Source organism: Saccopteryx leptura, chromosome 8, assembly GCF_036850995.1.
Source record: "Saccopteryx leptura isolate mSacLep1 chromosome 8, mSacLep1_pri_phased_curated, whole genome shotgun sequence".
Lineage (NCBI taxonomy): Eukaryota > Metazoa > Chordata > Mammalia > Chiroptera > Emballonuridae > Saccopteryx > Saccopteryx leptura.
In genome coordinates, this window is record NC_089510.1 from 60,977,599 (window position 1) to 61,004,764 (window position 27,166).

The following is a 27,166-nucleotide window of genomic DNA, read 5'->3' on the forward strand; positions in this document are numbered from 1 at the left end:
TTGTTTTTTCTTATTTCACAGTTGACCGGTGAGCATTTATTGAGAACAGTCACTTACCGGCATGCCAGCATCTGAGAACCTCTGCCATATATTGTTTCTCTTCCAGACTACATCATTCTGAGTCCACCATGCTGTTTTTTGCCCTCCCTCCATTGTTTTTATGTCTAGGATGTCCTTTCTCTGTTTCTTTTCCTTTTCCCCCATGAAAATTCTGCTCTTCAAGTGACAGATGAGGTGTCTTCACCCAATCTCGAGACAGAATTATTTCCGTGCTCCCTGGTGCTGTTAGGTCACTCTGCTTCTATCCATCTTTTTACAGCTATCTCACACTAGTATTATGTATAAGTGTTTCATGCATTACAAGGGGTGCTCCCTGAGGATAGCCAGGTTTCATTAATATACAGTATTAGATCCCTATGCACAGTCTGACAAATAAAAAGCATGTGTGTTGAATGCCTCCAGGATACTAAATGCGCCAAAATGTGGTCTCATTTTGACCCCCTTTCTTTAAAATACAGCAAAACATGTCATGCCAATTTTAAAAGTGATTCTCACTTACGATCACCACGCCTTCGTAGAAAAGGTGATCTTGCGGAGAGTGTAGGAAGATTGGTAGGGTTTGGCAGATGTTAATAAGGGTACAGAGTTGTCAGGCAGGCGATACTGTTTTCTATGACACATCTTAGGTTCAGGACGTTTGTTTAATGGATGGTCAAGTCTCCTTTGAAACATCTGTAGTGCAAGACATTCACTTTCATAGATCATCAAGTAATTAAAACTCAAACTTGTTCTGTCACTGTTCTTGGACAGTGGGGGATGGTATAAAAGCTTAATACTCATTATCTTGAACAAGAATAACTAACTGAATTTCCAGGGCCCCATTGGTGCAGGTGGGGTGTGCATAGCTGCACCATAGCAAAAGAAGTGTTTAATTATAGCTACAGAAGAGGATCATGAAGAAACAAACACTCATTTGCAGGCATTAATGACTGAGCTTCCATGCATCTCATCACCAAGCAAAACATGAGTTCTAAAAGTCACCTTACGTTGCTGATTAGAAAGAAAATGTGAATTAGACCGTTGTCCCTTTCCTTCTACTGTTTTCTAGCCTCTACTGTTAGCTTTCTGTTAACTTTAGTGACTTTACAAACTCAATTAGTATTTCCTTAAAACAGAAATCAGAAGACATAGAGTCTATTCACACAATACTTTGTTTACCTCACACTGTTACCTCAATTTTCATGATTAAAAAATTAGACCTTAATTAGGATATATAATCCTATGGGGTTTTTCAGTTCATACAACCAGTATCACATATATTTATTCATTTGAAAATTTCAACAATCATAGTTGGCGTAGGAGTTATTGTTTTCCCTTATATAGGTATGAAAACTAAGGCTTAGATGTTAAATGACTTACTCAAGATGACTTGGCAATGGTAGTTCAAAGCTGGGTCTTTTGGACTGCACATTGAAAGCTAAATGTGCCACAATAGGACCCGCCTGTCAGTCACTTAGCCTCACGGCAGAGGCACACATGTTCTTTTTGTTTCCCTTGATTATAAGCATCATTCTCACTTATGATCTCCGAGTCTACATGGAGGAAGTGATCTTGATTGAGCTGAGGCTGGAAAGGTTGGTAAGGTTTGATGGATGGCAATACTGGTACAGGATCTATATATTTTTGCAGTGAGGTTAGCTAGCTTCTGGCTCTTCCAACCTCTCCCAAGTATGTCAGATTGGGTGGGGGCCCTTGAAAGCAACACATTGAAGATACATTTATTCCTTGATTTCTGCCACCGTTCATGACAGAGGATTCTAACGTATTCAAAGTTACAGAAACACGTAGAAGGTACCTAAAATTAATTTAGTTTAAATTTTAGATATTATTGATGAGGAAATTAAGGCTCACAAATTAAATAAATGTAATTTTACTTGAAAATATAATTATAATTATTAATGAGAATGCCATATTTTCAGTTTAGTTCTTTTTTTTTTTTTAAATAAACTTCTACCCTCATTCCCAGTTTTTTTGGGCATCTTTTCTACTTAGGATTGCCTTGAAAAAACATGCTTATATAGACATTTCCCCATATCCCCAAATATGTGTGATCAAGTCATATGTGCAAAAGGCTAGCCATAGACAAATGTGATAGAGAACAGGTCCATTCCCAAAGAGTTAAATTCATTGAATCCTTAGCTAGAATCCTTATTTAGATCTACTAAACATGAATAGATATGTCCAATTTAACACACAGTGCCTAGCATATTGCATGACAAAAAAGCTCTTCAGAGTTAATATTGGTTGGAAAAAAAATGAATGAAGTAATGAAATTGTCAGTTGAAATTCAATGATTGTCCTTTTGAGGGTAACATGCTACTTCAGCAATCATATGATTTCTATCTTTGCCTCAATTTTTATCACGAGAAGCAGAATTTTTGTTCTTATTTTTATGAAATAATTAGGGCTATAAATGCACTAGAATAGTCTAATTTTTCCTCAACACTGAAGTGAAGACAAAGATGGTGGTGATGATATAGAAAATGGCTTGTTGTTGGAAGCAAGCATCACAATGAGAAATCTTTTAAAATTTCTTTCAGCTGATGCACAAAAATCTAAATGTGGTATACAAAGTTCATTTTGATGCTCATAGTAAGTAGGAAGTTTTTAAAAGCCGAGGACTACTTCTAATTTGAAATAATTAGAGAAATATGCACACATTTATTTTTGGGGGGAACTGGAATAATTATGTTGTAGAGCTTGGGCTCCTCTCCGAGGAGGTATTTACTAAAGGTGAAATCTGTTTCCACATACTTTCCCGTGACATCTCACGGCCATCGGTTTTGCTCTTTCCCATGGTTCTCATCCAAGCCATTCTTTCTGGCTGAATCTGACAAGAATTTCAAAACCCAGGCGTTTCTGATGGATAGTTGACATTCCACAGAGATCGAAGTCTTATAGGGGCTGATTATTACTGCTGGAAGCTGAAGAATTACAGTGGCAGTTTGGTCTAAACTGTGATTCTGGAATGGGAACATAAACTTGCTGTCAGACACTAGATGCACTAGAGAGAGAAGTAATTCACTTTTTAGTATGCCTCTGTAGTTTGCTAATCATAATTAGCTTTTAGTTATTTACATTTGGTTTATTGCTGCCTAGTATTATAGCTCTGCCTCTTGAAGGAAAATAAAAGTGAAGCTATCTTACTGGAATGCCCCTTTTCCAAGTACTTATTTTAATATTTAAGCCATTGGCATTTTTGCATTTACTTAGAGAATGTTGGTGACAATTTGCAAGTGTGCATTTTTATAAACAAAGCACAAATTTGAATAATCATTTCTTTTTGTTTTGTAGAACCCCAGCTGAAAGGAATTGTGACAAGGTTATTCAGCCAGCAGGGATATTTCCTGCAGATGCACCCAGATGGTACCATTGATGGGACCAAGGACGAAAACAGCGACTACAGTAAGGAACGTTAGATACTTGCAATTCAATTATAATAAAATGTATGCCCAGTGTATTATAGACATAAAGCATGGCCAGGCTTCCTTTTGAACTATTTAATTGTAAGTAAACTAGTGTTTTTCCCTTTATATTTATTGCTATGATTTCCTATAGCAAAGAGTCAATAAGGGAGAAATAGTATGTACTAAATGAGAAGTTAGGAGGCTTGAAGGACTTCCCACTGGTTACAGGACAAGAATACCTTTCCATCCCAGTCTTCATAGTCAGGATGATTATAAGGCAGACTTTATAGATCAACATGGTATTTTAAATTCTAGAACTAAACAGTAAATATATTAAAATAATTCTTAGAAAATCATTTCTGTCAAACCAAAATTACCTCCTGAGGTAACATTGAATATATATTTGTATATTACATATTATTTTATTTGGATTAAGGAAAAATTATTGGTTTTAAAAGAAAAATATATTAAAATAGTGTGATGGTGTTTTATAGTACATGTGATAATAAGATGCTAATTAAAGATTGGTAGACATAAATTTTGTTTATAATTTTTTACATAAAATTCCAAATATTAAAATATTATTATCCTTGGAAATAGTTTTTAACTGATTTATAGTACCAACAAGTTTAATAACTCAACAAAGTCATCAACCTGTAATAGAGTATATTTGCATTCTTGAAAAATTTTGAATATAAACCTCAGTACCAAGAATGATTGCTCTCATATCTTTCATTTTCTGCATAATGATATGGATATATTGAGGAAAACTTGTGTTGTTCTAAAATTATGTGGGTGCCACTCAAAATAATTTTATTAAGGTATACTTTTTTACTTTGATGAGATTTAATTATTTTTTATTGGAATACCCATAAGAAAGATTTGCAATAAAGTTTTTATTTCTTGCACATAATTTAAACACAAATGATATATAGATGTTATTGCTGAAATCTTGGAACACAAAACTTAAAACAATTTACAAATTATTACAGTTTGAACAAAAAGAAATTCTAAATTTTTAGAAAACTTTTCAAATAAGGTTGCATTGTAAACAAAACAAAATTTTCATATAAGATTGCATTGTAAGTAAAACAAAAACAAATTATGAAGTTCCTTTAAAAATTCCTGTTTGTATGGTTTTCATTACATAATGTGACACACCTGGGGTTTATAATTAATAGAGACAAAAAATGAAAGAGCTTTAGTTTGGTATGGAATGGGGGAACTTTATAATCTCAAATCTACTGGAACACAATTTATGGACCAAACACCAGGAGGAGGTCTCACATTTCACAGGGTATAAATTTTTAATTGGCTTTATTAGGGTGACATTGGTTAATAACATTACATATGTTTCAGGTGCGCCATTCCATAACACATCATCTGTACACTGCACTGCTCACTCACCACCTCAAGTCAAGTCTTCCATCCCTATATATCCCTCCTTTACCCTCCTCTACCTCCTCTACCCCCTTTTCCCTCCTGTAATCACCATCCCGTTGTCTGAGTCTATTAGCTTGTTTTTCTTTGCTTAATCCCCTACTCTGTTTTCTAAAGTTTGTCTGTATTTACTTCTAGATCTTTACTCATCAAATATACATCAAATTAAATAGTCTTCTGATGGATATTATTTTGTGGTCAGCCTGCCAATCTACTAAAAAGTAGTAGACTGAGTAATCCTAAGAAGCCTGATATTTTATGGTGAATTATCTTTTCAATTAAAAATAAAGATCTGAGGAAAGACCATTCCTAAAGGGTGAAAATGGTCTAGTTCACCCCTTCTAAATTATTCTTTGTTCGCTTAATATTACACATTACAAAATATGAATTACAGTAAGGAAAAGATCTTATTATAAAAAATTTCATTCCAGTCTTCTGCAAAGTAGTTGATTAGCTTATTGTGGTTTGCATTGTTGGTGTGTGTTTGTGGGAAAGCATTTTTTGAATGATTCACGTTTTCAACCGAGTGCAGAAGAATGAGGATGGTTTTCTCTCCATGTAGCATTTCCCTCTGTTGCATCTGCACATGAATGTGGATTCAGTAAAGTGACAAATGTAGACAGAATGAATCAGGGAGATTGCAAAACTCTGTCATCCATACTATCTCTGATGTAGTCCTTGATCTCAGTTTATTTTTCTATAAAATGAGGTGGCCAGAGATGATGATGTTAATATCCTCTATCAGCACCATCCACCCCCTATTGAAGAAAAAAGATTGAAAAATTAAAATTGATGACTATATATTCAATCCCCAAGTATGCCAGTTAGCTGTACTAAATTGCAATAAGATGCAACTATAACCCATACAGCTGTCCTGTAGATGTATCATGGAGTAGTGATAGAAGATCAGGGTGAATGTCTGGGGCCAACTCAGACAAATTCTTTGTTCACTGAAAAATAATTTAAACTGTTTTCTCTGCTGACAGTGGGTCAACGGCTAGTGTGAAACCATGTCCACATATGCATACATATATTATACTGTTACAAAGTACTGCACCCCAGATTCTGAAAGGCACTGTACATCATTTCATCGAATTCACGTAGAGACACCCAGTCCAGATGAATTTTGAAGAGTTTTATTAGAGGAGGAAATTTTAATATGCCGGACGCATATGGCTGACACAGGGCATCTGCAAGCCCAAATCATGCAGTCCCGAAAATAGTTCAGGGGCTGCCTATATATCCTTGATCACACACGGGCAGGGGACAGCATGACATCATGTTATGAGCTGGCAACATTTGTTTAGAGCAGGGGTCCTCAAACTACGGGCCGGGCCGCATGCGGCCCCCTGAGGCCATTTATCTGGCCCCCACCACACTTCCGGAAGGGGCACCTCTTTCATTGGTGGTCAGTGAGAGGAGCATAGTTCCCATTGAAATACTGGTCAGTTTGTTGATTTAAATTTACTTGTTCTTTATTTTAAATATTGTATTTGTTCCCGTTTTGTTTTTTTACTTTAAAATAAGATATGTGCAGTGTGCATAGGGATTTGTTCGTAGTTTTTTTTATAGTCCGGCCCTCCAATGGTCTGAGGGACAGTGAACTGGCCCCCTGTGTAAAAAGTTTGGGGACCCCTGGTTTAGAGGATACACAGAAACATAAAGACTTTCAAGGTAAAACAATCGAAGATGTTTACAAATATTTCAGGGTTCCTCTTCCCTCACTAGTCTAGAGGTATTTTACTCTCAAGATTCCAGGAAGGAGGAGGAACTACAATCAATGCAAGGTGGTGTGTAAATTCTGTCTCTTATTGAAAGAGAAGAAGTTTTTAGGTTAACCTTTATTTTAGATTTAAAACTGAATGACCCATTGTTCTTGCAAGCCAGAAATTTCTACATTCTTCTCCCTCCCCTCCCTAAAGGAGGGACAGGACAGGAAAGCCTGACCTTTCCTCCCAGAATATCAATATCAATTTTCAGCTTTTTGGTACCTTACAACAATACACAAATACTTTTAAACTTATTTAGTAAAATACATATTGTTGGGCAGATAAAATATATTATGCTCACTTTGTTAAAGATGGCGCTGCCCACGTGGAGGCCATCGCCCAGGTGATATTAATGTGTGTTGGGGGAGGGCTGTGGGCAGGCAGGATCCTTGTAGCCTGGGGCTTGGTTTTGGGATTAAGCCTTTCCCACCCCTTCTGATGTGGGGTGGTACAATCCTATCATGCCTCAGAAAGTGACTTTGTATTAGAGACTTCCCTATTTTGTATATTGGATTAAAGGTTTGGATTTCTACACTATAAAATAGGGGCAGAGCGGGAGCTTGCTCTCTTGGTTCCTGAGATTATCATTAGAGGAGAGAGCAGAGCAGAGAGCAGAAGGAGGCCACGTGGAGTAGGCCAGGAGAAGCAGCCAAGATGGCGGAGTGTTGAGTGAGAAGCCAGTTTGTGCAGTTTGTGCAGGGAGAAGGAAGGGAGAAGGAAAGAGATGGGGAACAGAGGTGAATAAAGTCTGGTGAGCTAGAAACCTTTGATTCTAGGAAACTCGGATAAGTCAGTGGCTTTGTGAGCACTGAATGTGAGTGGGTTTTGGAGCCCAGTGTGTGTTTTTGCTTGCCCGCCGGGTGCAAGCTAGAATTAAAGATGCTGGCCCACCAGTTTTTGGCTCCTTTGTTTCTTTACCGACTGTCCGAATCCAATGCGAACCTGTATGGGCCAGGCTGCTGTGATGGCAGCCCTGGCTTCTGGCTTTACACATATTTATGCATAATGACATACATAACACACACATACACATCGAGGGTGATAACACTTTTAAAAACTCTAAATTTACAAACTTAAAATATTGTATTTTTTATTAAGATAAACTACTGCACACACTTTTGACATTTTGGTATTAAAAGTAGTTTAAGCCTGACCTGTGGTGGCACAGTGGATAAAGCGTCGACCTGGAAATGCTGAGGTCGCCGGTTCAAAAAACCCTGGGCTTGCCTGGTCAAGGCACATATGGGAGTTGATGCTTCCAGCTCCTCCCCCCTTCTCTCTCTCCTCTCTTTCTCTGTCTCTCTCTCTCCTCTCTAAAAATGAATAAATAAAAAAAAAGTACATCACTTAAAAAAAAAGTAGTTTTTAGATGTACAAAATAGTAAGACTAGGATAAGATCATCTGAGTACCCAAACATTGGCTTAAAATTTTGTTTAAAATGTCAGTACATTTGAAACCTCTGTTAGTTGTCTCTGGTGGGGTCCTGCTTTCCTTCAGTACCAGACAAAACAACTATCCTGCATTTGGCATTTTTTATTTCCGTGCTGTTGTAAAATACATTTTTCACATATATATACTTAAATTATTCATAATATTGTTTTGCACATTTTTAAGTGCTTTGTGAGTGAGAGCATTACATAAATTTTATGTACTTTTCCTTCTCAATATTATGGTTATGAGACGCATATATAGTTATATATATATTTGTGTTATATTATTTATTTTTATTTTTGTATAAATATACTCAATATGTTTATCTATTCTCTTTTTTTGTAGGTAATCATCATTTCTATCTTAGGACAATTATAAGCCATGCTTCCAAGTTATTTCTTATAGACATTGAAGCAACCTTCCCTGACCATCTTTTATAAAGTCACACATCTTACCTTGGCCCTCTTTATTCTGATACCCTACTTTATTTTTCTGTTTCTAGCTCTAATGACTACCTGGTATATATGTTGTTGCTTATTTGTTTATTATTGATCTTCCCCCAGTAGAATGTAAGTTCCATTAATGAAGAGATTTTGTTTGGATATTTGATATATCTATAGAACCTAGAATAACCTCTAAAATATAGTAAGTACTCAATAAAAATGGAACAAGTGAATGAATGTTTCCTAGTGCAGTTGTATAAAAGTTTATCTAGGCCATTGGCTAAATACTCTTCCTACCCAAATATTTCTTTTAACCTTTTCTTTTGAAATAAGTTTAGTCTTCAGAAAACTTATAAAGTAATACAGGGAATTCCTGTGTACTCTTCACCCTGCTCCCCTAATAGTACCAATTTATGTAACAATAGTACAGTGATTAAAACCGGGAATTTAATACTGGTATAATGCTGTTAAATGAGTTTTAAACTTTGTTCAGATTTCACCATTTTCTGACTAATTTTCAATGAAAAAAATTTATTTAGACATTTTCTGAGTAGAGATTTAAAACATCAGAGAAGGATTTAAATTCCACTCAACTTTTTAATGAAAATTATAAGCCTCTGAGATGTTAAAATGCCTTCTCTTTCTCTATTTTGTGTGGGCAAGCTTAAAAGCATTTAATTGTTTGAAAAAAAAATTCTTGTTACTATGAGCATCTGTCAGAATTGTGCTATTTGGTTCACTAGACATCATTAGGTCCAAACAACCTTACTATGGTATTTTGCATAGAATAGATAAAGACACCTGTTCTTTTGTTCTTGAAGGAAAGACTAATTACATGTAATTGAGTACAAAAAACAAATGGTTTTTGGTAGCAGCAACAGATAAGAATCTCTGCAAATGTAATGATAGCAAAAGATGCAAAACTGTGTTGGAACGCTGGCACAAAAAATACAATTGCAGTTTGGAGAGTATTTAATAGGAATATTTTACATAAAATTAGGAAGCTAATTATTCTGCTCCACTAGTTACTAGAGGAGAAGATGCATTTGAAGAGGTCAAACATGCTGGGGTGAAAACAATTAAGATATTATAACCAAGTGCATTGTTCTCTTTTCCTCTGAATAAAAAGTAGAAAGAGCCATTTGATGTGGAATGAGCTGCCTGATAAATTAGCCCAACAGTGATACTGAAGATATTCAGGCAGATGCTGCCCTGGCACATAGAGTTGACAGTTTAAAAATCAGCTCTGTGTTATGTGAGCTGCAAATATTTTTACTCTTTTGGTTGCTATTTCTACATTTTGCCATGCTTTATTTTATTTTTTATTTAAAATATGGTTTTTTTTTTTGTTTTTTGTTTTTTTTTTAAGAGAGGAGAGGGAGAGACAGAGAGAGAGAGAGGAGAGTCAGAGAGAGAAGGGGGGAGGAGCTGGAAGCATCAACTCCCATATGTGCCTTGACCAGGCAAGCCTAGGGTTTCGAACCAGCGACCTCAGCATTTCCAGGTCGACGCTTTATCCACTGCGCCACCACAGGTCAGGCTAAAATATGCTTTTATACCCTCAGTTTTTGTTTTTTTTTTTGAAAGGCTTTACTCATTTCACGATCATTTTCAAACTTTTTCCATGTTTTGTTTTAGTAAAGGGTTTGAACAAGAAAACCTGTTTGGTGTGGGAGGAGAAATAGATGGTGGTGGTTAGGCTTGTCTCAGAACTCAGTGACTTTTAAGGTCTCCTGCAGTTATTTTGAATAGGTAAGATAAGTACATGGTATATGGTTGTAAAGGCACAAAAGGATACACAGTTGAGACAGAGCAAAACAGTCGCTGAGGGCCAGAAACTGGCGTTCCACTCCCAGTAGTCCTAGGTGTGCTTCTGTTGAGCAGAAACAATTGCACAGAACACCCAGTCTGACAAGCCACTGTGATCTGGATGCATCAGGACAGAAACAAGACCACTCTGTAATCACATCTGAACATAGACAAAAATAAGCTCGTTGTCCAAACTACAAAAAAAGTCAACTATTTCTTTATTTGGCTTATATGAATGCCTTCTTCTTCTTCACCAAACACAGATTGCTCTGTTCTTCTTGCCTGGTAGATAACGATAATTAAGATACTCAATCACGAAGTTACACCCACTTCCTTAGGGCGTCCAATCAGAGTAAACCTACAGTTTTAGAGCCTCCCTAAAAGTGACAGAACACTGACCAAGTCCTATGAATCCTTTTTTACAACTCCTGACTAAGGCATCCCAGTTCTGCCATATTGTGTATTTTTTCCTCTTTGCTTTGAGTCATTAATCCTAACCTTGTTTAACTGCGGGTGTGTTTATCTGGCTGGAAGGCACCGACACAGTCAAAATCAATTATCTGTCCCCCTCCTCTCTTTTATCCATTACTTTTATCCTTTCACATAAAGTCTATATATTTATCAACATATACAATACTATTTATCTATATTTATATAGTATATATCTTGTTTAACATCTTTTTCTTAACTTAAAATGTTTTATTTATAAGATTTTTTCATTTAAGTACATATTTAAATGGGACAATTTTTTAAACATAATTTCCTATTGAAAAACATTTTAGTTCTTTCTAATGTTTTGCTAATGCGAACAATGCTATAAAACAGTCGTCCCCAACCCCTGGGCCTCGGACCGGTATGGGTCCATGGGTTATTTGGTACCCGGTCTGCAGAGAAAGAATAAATAACTTACATATTTCCGTTTTATTTATATTTAAGTCTGAATGATGTTTTATTTTTAAAAAATGACCAGATTCCCTCTCTTACATCCATCTAAGACTCACTCTTGACGCTTGTCTCGGTCACATGATACATTTATTGTCCCACCCTAAAGGCTGGTCTGTGAAAATATTTTCTGACATTAAACTGGTCCGTGGCCCAAAAAAGGTTGGGGACCACTGCTCTAAAAGATATGTTTGTATATAAGTCATTTTGCAAGTATGCAAGTGTATTTATAGGATGGAGTCATAGAAGTGAAATTGCTGAGTCAAGGGTATGTGCTTTTATAATTTTGAAACCTATTTGTTCTTTGTCATACAGATATACACTGAGAGTATCTGTTCTTTTATCTCCTAGTTAACAAAATATGTTAGCAAACTTTTGATTCTTTGTTGCCTAAAAACATACACTTTAGTTTTTCTTATCATGAGTTAGGTTGAGCACTTCTACATCTATTTTAAGAGCCATCTCTTACACTTCATTTTTTTAAAAATAAATGTCTACTTATATCTGTTTGTATAAAATATCTGTTTTTCATTTGCAGGAAATCTGTTATAAAAATTAGCTCTATGTTATATGAGTTGCAAATATTTTTACCTTTTGTTGTTTAGCTCTAAATATTATTGCCATGCTTTATTTATTTTAGTTTTAAATTAAAATATACTTTTATGCCCTCAGCTTTTTTTTCCTATTTAGAAAGGTTTTACTCATTCTGAGATCATTTAAAATTTTTTCCTTGTTTTGTTTTAGCATTGTTTCATCTTTATAGTCAATATATAACTAATTTGGAATTTATTTCTTGAGCTCTTTTGATTCCAGATCTCTAATATATTGAGTTCCTAACTACTGATTACATATACAAATACAGTTTTTTAAAAAATTTTATGACTATATTAAATTATCCACGAGTTCAGCATAAAGAGAAGCATTTCCAAATGGTCTGTATTTGAGTTTCAAAAATCCAATTAGACACGTAAAAATTTAGTCATCCAGTTATTTTACTTATAATACCAAACATGATATTTCGATACCACCAGTCACAATGATATAAATATAGCCAAAACCAATAGACACTCTGTATTTGCTGAACTATGAAAAGAAATGAAATCTAAATAGTTACTTTGAAAAAATTATCAAGGATATAAGGCATGCTGCAAAGCATTATAAAGATGTTTTCTTCCCCTAACATAGGGCCTTTCTGGAGAAGGGCTTCATCTCCTTTACCTAGTTAAATATATAGTACATATACATTATAGGGCTCATAGGAGAGCAAGGACTATGCCATATACAGTATAAGGATATATGCCATATACAGTATAAGGATATTATTTTCTTCTATCATGTGCACTTTAAGAATGATTTTACACGTGTAAGTAGGATGAAAAGAAAAAGAAATGCACGTGTTAGTGTTATCCTCCTGATTTTCTTTAAGCATGCTTATTCACATCATCTTGAACAACACTCTGGTAGATGAAATGTTGTTACTCTTATAGAGGCATATCTTTTCAAGAGAAAAATTAATATTCAGCTTTAGCTTATGAATGCAGTTACTTCATTTGATTTTTTTTTTATTTAATGAAAAATGTTGCCTTTGGATTTTGTTAACTAGAAGTAATGAACATTAGTTAGAGTTTTGTTTTTGTTGATTGTGTTTTAAGTTTCAAGACTGTTCCTCCAGATAATATTTGTGGGAAGCTTAAACAAGAACAAAATCTTTTCTTGAATAATTGACTTATTCACATAAAATCAAAAGAGAATTACTGCTCTTACTTAAACATTGGCCTCTTAACTTCCTATTGGCCTTTTATTTCTTTTTGATTCTAATACTCCTGCCCTCATGTGATTCTCTGGTCAGTAAAACAAAACATGAGAAATTTGAAATTATCCCCCTTCCTACTTGCTCAATGACTATATATGGGCATGTTTATAGGCAGTCTACATAGTGGTTCAGAATCTTGTGGGAATTATTTAACCAAGTATATTCTTAGAAAGAGCTGAGGACTGAGCTCTTTCCTTTGGTCTATCTTTAGCCCTGTTAGCTTACTACTGCTTGTCTTGGTCAAGTTACATAAACTTTCTTAGATTCATATAATCTCTGCTTTTACAAAACGAGAGGACGGAGAAACACTAAGATTTTGAGAGCCTTTTATTTGTTCTTCTATAGAAGCGACTATATGCTCAGAAAAACTGATAGAACCATTTCTATAAATACCATTTGTTATGAAAGATTTGTTACTGTAAGGAAATCTCTGTTTACAGATAAATCTTTTTAGATTTTTAAAAATTGGTATTAGAGAGAGGATAGAGAAGGTGGAGGGAGGAATGGGAAGCATCAACTCATAGTAGTTGTTTCTCATATGTGTTTTGACTGGGCAAGCCCAGGGTTTTGAACTGGTAACCTCAGCATTCCATGTCAACACTCCATTCACTGCGCTACCACAGGTCAGGGTGTTTACAAATTTTTATGTGGTATTTTTAAAGAGTTGTATAAATATCTAGAGAGTCACACACATAAATGGTAGAGCCACAATGTGAATCCAAGCTATGTGATTTGAAATTATGTGCCTTTGATTTAGTTATTTAATCTCTTCACATCTTAAATCCCTTATTTGTTAAGGAGGAGTAATCACAGTACTGAGATCATATGCCTGTTAGGTAGAATAAATGGGTCGATTCATGAAAAGTGCTTAAAATGTTGTTGTTTTCAGTTGTTCATCTCATCATAGGGGTGGAAGTCCTTGTTTACAAGGAGATTATAAGCAGTCGCCATTTTAACAGAAGTAAAATTCTTAGTGGTGGTAGCTATTGCTGCATGAAAAGACTAAAGGTTCTTAAGTTGGGGGGTATTAAAGAGTACTCTAAGTCAGTGTCTTTGAAAAGTTTTTCTGATTTCTTTAACTGGAAGTTCTACTTTGTCCTTTGCATACATGGTACAGTTTAAAGATATTTATGCAGTTTTATTTGTATATATTTATTATGTATGTGACTTATTTACATCCTTAGGGTTATAAGTTCTTTAAGGCATTGACTATGCCTGATTTATCTCTGAGTTGGCATGTAATAAAGCCTTACTATTTGATATGGATAGGTTAATTCATAGTAGCAATACTATAATCAGACCATCATTTATACTGAAAGGCAAAGTGGAATATAAGCTCCACATGGGCCAGGAGCTTTGTGGGCATTTTGCACTGATTTATATATATCTACAGCACCAGGAATAGCGCCTGGACATATTAGGTATTTGGTATCTACCGAAGAAATGAATGAAACTGAATTCGAAGAACAACCCCATCAAAAAATAAATATGAATCTGCTGAACAACACCCAGTTTCAATGAATAATTAAAATTGGAACACAATTGCATTTTGTTTTGAGAATGACAGTCAATTTTAGAGAATTTAAATGCTTGATAAGGAAGTCATTCTCCATTATGAAAACAGGAAGAAAATTGAGTATAATAGTCTGGAAAAGTGAACTCTGGCAATAATAGAAGAAGAATATGCTCTTGCACAGGATTAAATATATCTTTAAAGTGTTATATGACTATATATTCATGCTGATAATTTCAGAGACATCATTTTCTAAAAGTATGTGAATGGTACATTTATCCAGAAGAGAAGGATACATTGTGTTACTTATTTATTTATCATTTAAGCTTTTGCTGCAAGAAAAAGAAAATATACACACATGTACTTTATGAGTAAAAAAAAAAAAATAGTGGAGGAGGGAGGTTCTTGAGTAGTAGTAAAGAGTATTAGGTTGCAATGAGTTAGAGATAATTGAAAATCCCCATGAAATTACCTGATTCTGAGGCTGGGAGATATGTGTTGATTTGCTCACGGTAAAGAAAATTCAATCTTTTATATCCCTATCCTATGTTCCTTCCTCAAGTTATTGCTTGAGAGGTTATACATAGTTTCCTATATTCTTAATGTAGATAATAATAAATGGAAGTGGGATATGTTATATGTGGCTGGTTCACTTAGGCATTCAGTCTGTTGCCACCACCTAATTAAGGGATAGATCATAACTTTATTCTCATAAGGACTGGTGTTTTTCAGGATGTATCATGAAGTATAAAGAAAAAAACTCTATATTTTTAATGAGAGATTTGTAAAATGAAATGATCAGCTATGTGCCAAGCAAGATTTCTTGACCTATGAATTTGAAGCATGTTAGATAATGATAGCTAATCTTTACTGAGTACTTTCTAAGGGACTGGTACAGATATGAAAACTGGAAATTTTACTAATTTAAATATTAAAACTATATATATGGCCTAGTAATCATTGCTCCTTTTTATTTGAGGAAACCGAGGCATGGGAAGTTTAAATAACTATCCCATGGTCACACAGATATTACATGATAGGCCCCAAATTTGAACTCAGTGATGGTATTTGTTCCAGAGCTAATGCCTTTACCCATTCTACAACTGAATCTGCAGTTTCTCTTTTCTGGTTAATATTTCCCAGTGTACAATCAACATTCTCTAAACATTCCAATAAACATTATACTACTGTATTCTTCTTATAACACTTCCAAAAAATACTCAGAAGGAACTGAGGTTTACTAATAAACTATTATGATGGTTTAGTTTTGAGAAGCTAAATATTAAACTTGAGAGGATTTTTCTTGAATGTTGTTATATATAAACTGTAAAACATTTTTTTTGGAAATTGTAAATCATTAAACAATAATTTTAAAGATCCTAACTAAATGGTTTCCTGTTTAATCTGTCTGACTCGGGAAGTTTGAGGTATGTCACATGTACGTTTGTGTGTGTGTATTTTCAGTGGTCTAGATAGAGTGGTACAGAACAGGTGGGCATCCTGCCAAGATGTCATGATGTTGGACTTAGAACATCTGCTTTCCCTGGAACTGAGACAGAATGTGAAGCAAACCCATGTCAAAATATGTCTGTGCAGCATTACTGAGCCCACTCCCTAGTATTATAATTACTTTCTAAAAAATATCTTAAATAAAGCTTCTCTTTGCTTCTTCTTAGTTAGGAATTGGCAGAAGACATCACTTTTATTGTTCCTTTAGTGTGTACCAGGGGTCAGTTCTGGTAGTTGGGAAGACAGCCTGGTGTGTGAATAGCCCACCAGGTTTTAGTGACAGACTGTTATGTATATTAGTATGCATTTCTCAACATACCAGTTGTATAAACTTGGGAAATTTGCTTATCACTTTGAAGCCATAGTTTATCATCTGCAAATTGGGAATTATGTGTCAAGAGTAAAGTATATAATATCACATTTACCCTCTGGGAAGGAAATGCTTTGGAAAGTCTAAGGGGAGAAATCTTTGCTGGCCGAAATATGATCAAGAGTCATTTCAGGGGAAATGTAGGACTTGAGCAGAGCTTTGAAGAATTGTATAACAAGCCTTTTTGGCAACTTATCTTCAGTTTCAGCACTCATTTAGGCTCTAGACCCAGCCTTTGTATCTTTGGGGGAATTAGATGAAAGTCTAATTTAGACAGAATTAAGCCCCACTGCACTTGGAATTTCCCTCTGAGGGAGTTAGAATGAATACAGTTAGAAGTGGTCTGTTCTCAGTCCGTTGATACTGTTGATAGAATGTCCTCCGAGGTGCAAAGGCAGTCCACCTCCAGCCTGTGTTCACGTTCTCAAGAACAGTGGCTCCAAGGTTTTTGCACATTAGAATCACTTGGGTGAGTTTGAAAACCTGCTCAAGTCTTATTCCAGATCAATAAAAGCAGAATCTCTGCGGATGGAATCCAGACATCGGTCTCCTTTTAAGATAACACAGACGATTCCAAAGTGCATTCAGGTGTAAGAATGGTGATTTCTTTTAGAATGTTGCATCCCATATTTTAGCGTGCACCAGATCATGTGGAGAGCTTGTTAAACTACTGATTCGGGGGCTCACCATATTTCCTCATGTGTAAGATGCTCCCATGTATAAGACACATCTTAATTTGGGGACCCAAAATTTGAAAAAAGTATATTACATAAAATTATTGAACTCAAGCTTTATTCATTATAAAATTCACACAACTCCTCATCACTGTCAAAACTCCCATCCATTACCTTGTCCTCATCTGTGTCTGATGACAAATCATTGTCTTTATATATTGCCTTGTCCTCAGTTCTAGCTATGACATTTGAAATGTCACAACCACTGTATACGACGCACCCAGTTTTTAGACCCCAAATTTTTCAAAAAGGGGTGCATCTTATACATGGGAATATATGGTATCCCCAGAGTTTCTGATTTAGTAGGTCTGAGTGGGGACTGGAGAGTTTATAGTTCTATCGAGGTCACAAGACCATGCTCTGAGAAACACTGATCTAGAGCAGTGCTTCTGAAACCTTAAGTGCATGGCAATCACCTGGAGATCTTGTTAAAATTCAAATTTGGATTCAGTAGGTCTTACATGTGGCCTCAGTGTCTGTCTTTCCCATAAGCTGCAGGACAGCTATATGCTGCCCACACCAGACTTTGGTCTCCTAACTCGTTAGGTTTGGTAAGGACCAGCATCTGGGAACTTGCTAGAACTATCCCAGAACTACTGAATATGAAATTGTGGGTTTCTTTTTAATATCAATGGTGCCCATCTGAGAATTTTAAAAAAATATTGATACCTGTGTTCAGTCCTGAAAATTTTTATTAAATTGGTATGGGTGTGACAGGGCATCATAAGTTTTTTAAAAGAGCAACAACAAAACCAGAAACCTCCCTAGAATGTTGCAATATGCAACAAAAGACTTTGAGACAGATTTATGCAATATTTGTTCAAGTACAGTGCAAATTGCTGTTCTTTTATGAAATGTTTTGTGATATTTTATTGTAAAAGGAGGCCCTCTAGCTGGAGATGACAAGAAATAGTCCAGGTGCCCCTCTTTTGTCCATGGCAGACATTAGCATTGTGGCCTAGTCTCCAATGTCTTCTTTTTTAATTTTTTTATTTATTCATTTTAGAGAGGAGAGAGAGTGAGAGAGGGAGAGGGAGGGAGGGAGAGAGAGAGAGAGAGAGAGAGAGAGAGAGAGAGAGAAAGAGTTGAGGAGCAGGAAGCATCAAATCCCATATGTGCCTTGACTAGGCAAGCCCAGGGTTTCAAACCCGCAACCTCAGCGTTCTAGATTGATGCTTTATCCACTGTGTCACCACAGCTCAGGCTCCAATGTCTTCTTAAGGTGAGGTTTCAGACAGCTATAATAAAATGAGTTTCACTTTTGACTGCCTATACATATTTCATCTTCATTAACAACAACAACACATTGAAGGCCGACTCGGTTTTAGTTACTGGGTTACAAGGATGACCCCAATACAATTCTTGCCACTATTACTCCCAGAGCAGTAGAGGAAGTTGACCATTTATATAAAACAAAACACAATACAGAAAAGTCACAAGATTTCAGAGATGAGAGAGATCTCCAAAAGCTACGGTGCTCAGTGAAAGTAGATTTTAAATGCAATCTTGATGAATATAGGAACAAAGCATGGATTAGGAGAACTGCATTGTGGGTAAGGAGGCACAGAATCACATAAAGATCTGGCAATGTTGGGGGGAAATGAGCTGATGGGTTTGGATAAAGCAAAGCAATGATGTGGAAGTGTCACAGGACTACATTAGAGTGTCTTAACCCTGCATGTTAGGAAAAGAGGAGCCAGCGAAAGTTATTGAGTAATCACAATCGAGTGATAGGTGAAATGTGATGCTTTAGAAAATAAAGAATCTGTAACTAGGGATGTATAACTAGAGATAGACAAAGGAAAGATGTTCAATTAGAGAATAGTAATGACAAAAATCATCATATTATTTCTAGAATTCTATTTCCTCCTCCATCTCTTAAAAAGTCTTACCACATTCATTTCCGTAGAAATATTTTGGAATGAGGCTGATATACAGGGTGGGGCAAGAGTAGGTTTTCAGTTGTTCATATGGAAAATAATAGAATGATTAATGAATAATAATACAAGAATAAACTCTGTGTTTCACGCACTTAAAACTATAGACTTACTTTAGCCCCACCAGGTATATATATCATGAGCAGTAAATATAACCTTTGAGTGTCAACATCGAAGTAACTTGAGTAGAATTTCGGTATTTTCTTTGTGGTTATTTCACTGACTCTTCATTATTTAAATGTAATTGCTCATCAGTATTATCTGCATAAATTTTCAATTTTTTTTTTGTTTTGGTATTTAATGATGACAAAGTGCTAAGTTTTGGCTGAGCATACCAGACTCATCTAAGCAAGTTTGCTTGTGTTTACCTGTGTGTAATTTTAATTAAGAAGAACTAAATATTTTATACTTTCTGGGTGGGACATTTTTGCTTGGCTAAGACAATCTTTGTAAAGCTTCCAAATGTATTTTAGTTTTATTTTTTCCTCATTTTCTTCACAACTGCTTAGACTGCGGTTATGAGAATTTTCTCTTATATCTTAAGAGCTACAATTTTTATAACTTTGCAGCCATCAGAACCCAGGTTCACATCCTAGCTCTTCCTTGGTGGACTTAACGACCCTGGGAAAACCACATCTTTGAGCTTCCGTGCCCTCATCTCTAAAGATGGAGTCAGAGTACGTGTGTGGAGTTATTTTTTTTTTTAAATTTAGACTTTCACCACCGTGATGGCAGGTACCATGTCTTTCTTTTTTATACCACTGCATCACAAATGTCCAGCACAATGTCTGGAATGTATATGCTAAATTAATGAGTAAACCAGGGGTCCCCAAACTTTTTACACAGGGGGCCAGTTCACTGTCCCTCAGACTGTTGGAGGGCCGGACTATAAAAAAATCTATGAACAAATCCCTATGCACACTGCACATATCTTATTTTAAAGTAAAAAAACAAAACGGGAACAAATACAATATTTAAAATAAAGAACAAGTAAATTTAAATCAACAAACTGACCAGTATTTCAATGGGAACTATGCTCCTCTCACTGACCACCAATGAAAGAGGTGCCCCTTCCGGAAGTGTGGTGGGGGCCGGATAAATGGCCTCAGGGGGCCACAGTTTGGGGACCCCTGGAGTAAACCTAACAGGCCACAGTGTCCCATATTGGCAACGTAACATTTGATGAAATATTTGTGGACAATACAAATCTAAGCTTAACAATATGCAGATTTCTTAAAGGCAGTTTTTGCTCGTTGATTTTATGCACAACACCTGTGCTATTCACTGAGCTCTTCAAATGGACAGTGAGACAAGTCTTCTGTGCAAGACAAATTGGTGGCAGAGGATGAGTGATGACAGGCATTTGCTTTCATTATCGATAGTGATATGCTTCATTTTTCATCTTCAGGAAAAAAGAAGAATCACTTTGAATTGACTTGTTAATTATTCAACTTTCTGAACTTCTCTGAAGTAACACAGTAAAGGTTATATGATAATAATCAGGATTAAAAACCAATGGTAGGATTTCTACTAGTGCTAAGAGAAACATTTCTACTTGCTCTTGTCAAAGAAATGAGGTCGTCAGGTTACTCATTTTCCCTATGTAGAGAATCCACCATGTTGGCTCTGAGCCAATGCTTAGAAGAAAGCATATAAGTCTCTAAGCCCCAAACCATTAATCAGTTTCATAAATCAGTAACTTCAGTGTGGAAAATAAATAAGACAGTTGAAATACTTTGACCAATCGCTTATAAAATAGGTCATCATATTGAAAATACTGAATCAATATTGCCAAAAGTATGTTGATTTTTACATTCTTTTTATGCTTTATTTAAATTCTTAGTTGATTTTGCTTTCTACATCTTAAATATATAAGATGAAATACATTTCTGCTTCTTTCATGATATATTAAGAAATTTAAGTTAAAACATGAGATAATGATGACCCAGATCCCCTCCTGTGAAATCCTCATTACAAATGCTCAAGATTTGAAAGTTTAACACCACCACCAACAACCACCAGCACTAATATAATACTTTCTGTTTTATTTTTATTGTTTAGCAAGTGTTTTTAAAAATTTATTCTAATTTATCTTATTAATGTCTGTGAATCATTCAGAGTAGAAATGAAGAGTCAATGAGGTTACATTACTTCGAGTCATAAAGGTCACAAAGCTGTTGAATGTTAGAAGTAGGGATCATGACCAATAGCTCTGTCCTCTGGACTGAAGTTCAGTCCTCATGCCAGCCTTGTTTCCTTGACTCAATAGTAAAGAAATGGGGACAATCACATCTTTCCCTAATTTCTGTAAGAAGTGCTGTTTTAAAGAATTAAATTTAATGACCATATTATTTAGGCTTCTACTATACAGTATAGTCTGGATGAAAAAAATATTTTGTATTCTTGAAGTATTCTTAGTTTGAGGGGAGACTTAGCCAAACTCATAAATATGAAAGGGTAATGTGATAAGTACTGTGTATAGAATGCTATGGAATTAGGATGAAAGAACAATTAATTTGCCTGACTGTACTATAAAATTGTTTTTATATGAAAAGTTGTTCAGAGATTGTAAATACAAAATAATGAAGAAGAAATGTATTGACTTGTGTCCATCAAATTGTTAATTAAAATATTTTATTGTTTCCTGGATATTATAATCTTTGTGACAGCTTTCAGCTTTTTAAAATTTAATATTTTTGTACGATACCTTGTATAACCACTTTCATATTGGAGGATTAAAGAGCTCAGGCTATCACCCAGTTTGTTGACTGTTTCTTAAGATCATTTTCCTATTGAAAACAGAGTGGAAGAAAAATTGACCTTAGTAAGTGATAAGTAAATGCCAGTAATAAATATTAATTTCATGAATAATGGGAAATCAGTTGAGTGACCTAAAAATATTATAAATAGTATAATTACAAATGTTTTTGCAAGAGACTCTAGAATTAAAGGGGAAAATAACATGAGATGAACCTTAGGACATATTATATTCATGCACTATTAAAGTATCTTTATGGAGAACATTTTGAAGTGTGGAAAATGATACTGACTTTTTGAGACAATCTTATATTGAGATTTCATAGATTATGACCCCAAATAGCCCAATTCTCTTTCAGTATCTTCCACTATAAATTTACTTGAGTTTTAAGTGGGTCATAAAATGCATTTTTCATTGCCTATTCAGCAAATTCAACCCAGGTTTTTAAAATACAACTGCATCCTTTTATAGCTGTTCATTATTATAAGCAATAATAAGTCTGCCCTTAGAAGTTTCACAGGGAAATACTGAATTTACCTGTTGGAAAAAGCTTTTACTGGTTGTAATGAGGTTTTTGTTATCCTTCCCTTCCTTATTTTCTTCCTCCCTTCCTCTTCTCTTTTTTTTTTCACCTTTATTGTTTGTTACATTAAGTGCTTTCTGATGTGCTTTGGATTGTCATGTTATTGTCACTTGAATAACTTGTGTGGATAATAGGCAGAAATTAAATTGAATAAGAACATATCACTTTTACAAAGTACTTTTTTTGGTTCAATATAATTTTACAAGATGTCTGATGTTTTAATTGTAACAGGCTCTCCAAACTATTCCCTTTATTTCATTCACACACACACACACACACACACACACACACACACACACACACACACACACACCAGTTCCTGCATCCTGTGCTTATGCCCTCTCAAACTTGGTATCACAGAGGATTGCTGGCTTTCCCTGTCGATCCCACATTTGAATATGTTCTTTTTGTGGTAAATGTTACCTCCAATTTTTTCTTTAATCCTTAATGATGAAAATGTGACCTAGGCAAGTTATAAATATGCAAACTGAAAAAGAAACCACAGCTGGTTTATTATTTATTTGGCAAATACTGAGTAGCAGTTTCTATGACCAGGATGCTATGCCACGCAACAAAGATAATAGTATAAGATTCCAGTGCCTTCAACTTGCCCTCAGGGTGGGTAGTATATCTATTTTCCTAGCCATGTGGCATATAGCAAGTGCTCAATAAATATTTGTGGGAAGAATAAATGAATTTTGAATCAGGGACATTATTAAGATATTTACAGAGTGCTATGTGAAAGGTCAGCTAACTAAGGCCATGGAATTTCGCCTCAAAGTTTTTTGTTTGTTTGTTTGATTGTTTTTTCCAAAGTTAGAAGCAGGGAGGCGGTCAGACAGACTCCCGCATGTGCCTGACTGGGATCCACCTGGCATGCCCACCAGGGGGTGATGCTCTGCCCATCTGGGGCATTGCTCCATTGCTGCTGGAGTCACTCTAGTGCAGGGGTCCCCAAACTTTTTACACAGGGGGCCAGTTCACTGTCCCTCAGACTGTTGGAGGGCCGGACTATAAAAAAAACAAAAAACAAATCCTTATGCACACTGCACATATCTTATTTTAAAGTAAAAAAACAAAACGGGAACAAACACAATATTTAAAATAAAGAACAAGTAAATTTAAATCAACAAAGTGACCAGTATTTCAGTGGGAACTATGCTCCTCTCACTGACCACCAATGAAAGAGGTGCCCCTTCTGGAAGTGCGGCGGGGACCGGATAAACGGCCTCAGGGGGCCGCATGCGGCCCGCAGGCCGTAGTTTGGGGACCCCTGCTCTAGTGCCTCAGGCAGAAGCCATGCAGCCATCCTCAACACCTGGGCCAACTGTGCTCCAATGGAGCCTTGGCTGCGGGAGGGGAAGAGAGAGAGAGAGAAAGGAGAGGGGGGAAGGGTGGAGAAGTAGATGGAGGATTCTCCTGTGTGCCTGGTCAGGAATCGAACCTGGGACTTACACACGCCAGGCCGATGCTTTACCGCTGAACCAACCGGCCAGGGCCTCGTCTCAGAGTTTATGATGATACTCTTCATTCCTGTTTTAAGCTCTTTTACAATACATATATGCCAGGAGTGGAATTTCTAGATCACATATGGAGGCGGCTCTATATTTAATTTTTCTGTGGAACCTCTATACTCTATACTCTTTTCCACAGTGGCTATCGACAGGCCACAAGGGCTCTAGGTTCTCTACATCCTGAATCCATTTCATTTTCTGTCTTTTTTATTCATTGATAGTACTTTTCCTAACAGGTATAAGATGATATCTCATTTTGGTTAAGATTTGTATTTCTCTGATGATTTGTGATGTTGAACACTTTTCTTGTATCTATTAGCCATTTGTATATCATCTTTGGATAACTGTCTATTCATGTCTTTTGCTTATTTTAATTGCTGTTTTGTTTTGTTTTGTTTGTTTTTTTTGCTATTGAGTTATAAAAATTCCTTATATATTTGGATTATTCCTTATCATATATACAGTTTACCAATATTGTCTCCCATCCTACCAGTTGCCTTTTCGTTCTGTTGATTGCTTCCACTGCTGTGCAGGACCTGTTTAATTTGATATAGTCCCACTTGTCTACTGTTTGTTTTCATGCCTGTGCTTCTGGTGTCATATCCAAGAAATCACTGCTAAGATCAATATCAGGAAGCTTTTATCCTTTGTTTTCTTCTAGGACTTTTATAGTTTCAGGTTTTATGTTTATACCTTTAATCCATTTAGAGTTTTGTTTGTTTGTTTATAATACAAGGTAAGGGTCCAATTTCATTCTTTGGAATGTAGATATCTCGTTTTCCCAACACTGTTTGTTGAAGAAACTATCCCTTCCCTTCATTATCCTTTTCCATACTCTTTTTTCCATGTGGTTTAATGATTGAGTTTAGTTTACGGATCCTAAAAACGCCAACTTCATTATTTCAATTTTCAAAATATAAGTGTCCAATTTACATAAATATTAAGAATGAGATATTCTTTTTGGAAAGAACAAGATTGAGAAGATTTTCAAATGTCAGACTAGATGGTTAGACTCTGTTTGACTTACAGTTGTGGTCTTTATTCAGCAGATGTTTACTGGGTTGCTGAATATATATAAATAAAATATATAGTACCCTGCTGTTCTCTCTTTCAATCTTTCTTTGACTCTGTGGTGTGTGTGTGTGTGTGCGCACATGCGAGTATCTCTGTGTGTGCTTCTGTCTCTGTTATTCTCTTTTCCTCTTATACCTTCTCTCTCTCCTTCTTTCCATATTATACAAATGTGTCTTAGATGTGCTCCTGGTTTTTTTGGAGATCTTAAAAATCTAGTTATAAAATCTGGTTGTTGTTAGGAGTCAAAACATATATTTTTAAGGAAGAAAATTATAAATTGTAAATACCAGTGGCTGGCAAACTCATTAGTCAACAGAGCCAGATATCAACAGTACAACAATTGAAATTTCTTTTGAGAGCCAAATTTTTTAAACTTAAACTATATAGGTAGGTACATTTCTTATCGAGGTAGCACCCGCACGTGGTATTTTGTGGAAGAGCCACAGTCAAGGGTCCAAAGAGTGGCATGTGGCTCGTGAGCCACGGTTTGCCAACCACTGACCTAGACCAAGGTATTAGGTAGCTGAGAAGTGAGGGAAAAGCACTAGGCATTTGGTTTGTCATTTCAAGCATGGCAGAGTGTCAACATAACGATATGGGGAAGTGACATTCTAAGCATAAAGAATGAAATAAGCAAAAGCATGGAGTTAAAAGGTAGGAGGAAAAAGATCAAATTACTAGAAACAGTAAATAAATATATTAGAGTAAATAGAGCCACGTGGTAGAAATCTAAACATAACCTTGAATGTCAGGCTGAGGTATTTTAAGTTTTTAATTTTATTTTTATCTTAAAAACACTTTTATTGCAATAAGAAAACCTAAATTCCTAGAAATAATGTACCTTTCATTATAACCAATAACATTATTGAATGTAACATATGTACTTATAACTGGAATAGAAACTGCAGAGGCGTACCTTCAAGAGTCTTGCACTTTAGGTATGAGACAGGTGCATAGACAAATTACGATCATATCATGTTCCAAATGCCAGTAGAGAGATACTCCTATGAAATAAATAATTATGGAAAAGGAAACGACTATCTCTGTAGGGTTTAAATAAGACTCATGATGTATTTAAATAAGGTAGGTCTTAAAGGATGAAAATAGTTGACCACATTCAGAAATGAGAAAGTAGGGTTTTTCAAGAGAGTACAAAAGAAAAAAGTCAGCCTAGTTAAGGATCAAGGGGGAAGTTAGCAAATAGAAAAATTTCTATGTAGCTGGTTTTGGTATTATGAAATGGGTGATGGATGATAGACTGGAAATGTGGGTTGGAACCAGGTTGTTAAGGGCTTTGAGGGCCAGAGTCAAGAATTTGAATCGATCTTGTAGACAATGAGGAATCAATCACTAGAGGTTGGAAGAAGGAAAATGATATGAGTAGATGGAAATTATTTGAGTGTTGTGGCTTGGTTGCTATGACTTAGGACAGTGGCTTTGAGGATGAATAGAATGAGTGGAGACTTAGGAGGAATTCTCACTGAGTATCAAAAGGCTCCTTTGAGCCAGAGAACCAGTGTGCTATGCTGAGGATAAATAAGAGATAAGGTTAAATCATTTTCTACTTCTCAAGATTTTAGGAGACAGATGCAGACACTCCCAAAGAGAGCAGTTTGCAGCTTTTAGCACTAATATGTCTAATTCCAAATTGGTTACTGATTTTGTTTTTATGGATTTGTTAAATCTCCCAAAGCATGCCATCTAAAGCCATTATCACCTTATGGTTCATATAAAATTTTCACTCAAGCTTTTGGTCTTTGGTCCTGCCTCATTTTAGTAGTTTTCTTACACTGCTCAGAGAGGTAAAGCTTTATAGTTGCTTTTTTATTTCTGTTGCAGCTAAAGAAACCAGTGTTCTGGCATTTTTTTTCCCTGGGAAATCTTTATCTTAGAAAGACATTGTGCACAGTTTTGGATTTTATTACTTTTCTCATAAGAATTGTCATTGAACTTGATGTTATTCAGTAGATGCATTTACTTACAATGTATAAGTATCTTACATTAGTTTGTATTTTCCGCGTTCACTCTGCTTCCTTTAGCAGTCTCTATTGGTTAGGGT

The 27,166-nt window shown here is 35.6% G+C and overlaps 1 protein-coding gene across 3 annotated transcripts in view; it reads left to right on the top strand.

Annotated features, from left to right (window-relative positions):
* FGF12 (fibroblast growth factor 12) overlaps positions 1-27,166 on the top strand; it is a 614,102-nt gene that overhangs the window by 354,217 nt on the left and 232,719 nt on the right. For all 3 annotated transcript variants that reach the window (XM_066347563.1, XM_066347562.1, XM_066347561.1), the window contains one exon: positions 3,355-3,465. In XM_066347563.1, coding sequence (XP_066203660.1) covers positions 3,355-3,465 — 111 coding nt within the window. The remainder of the gene's footprint in view (positions 1-3,354; positions 3,466-27,166) is intronic.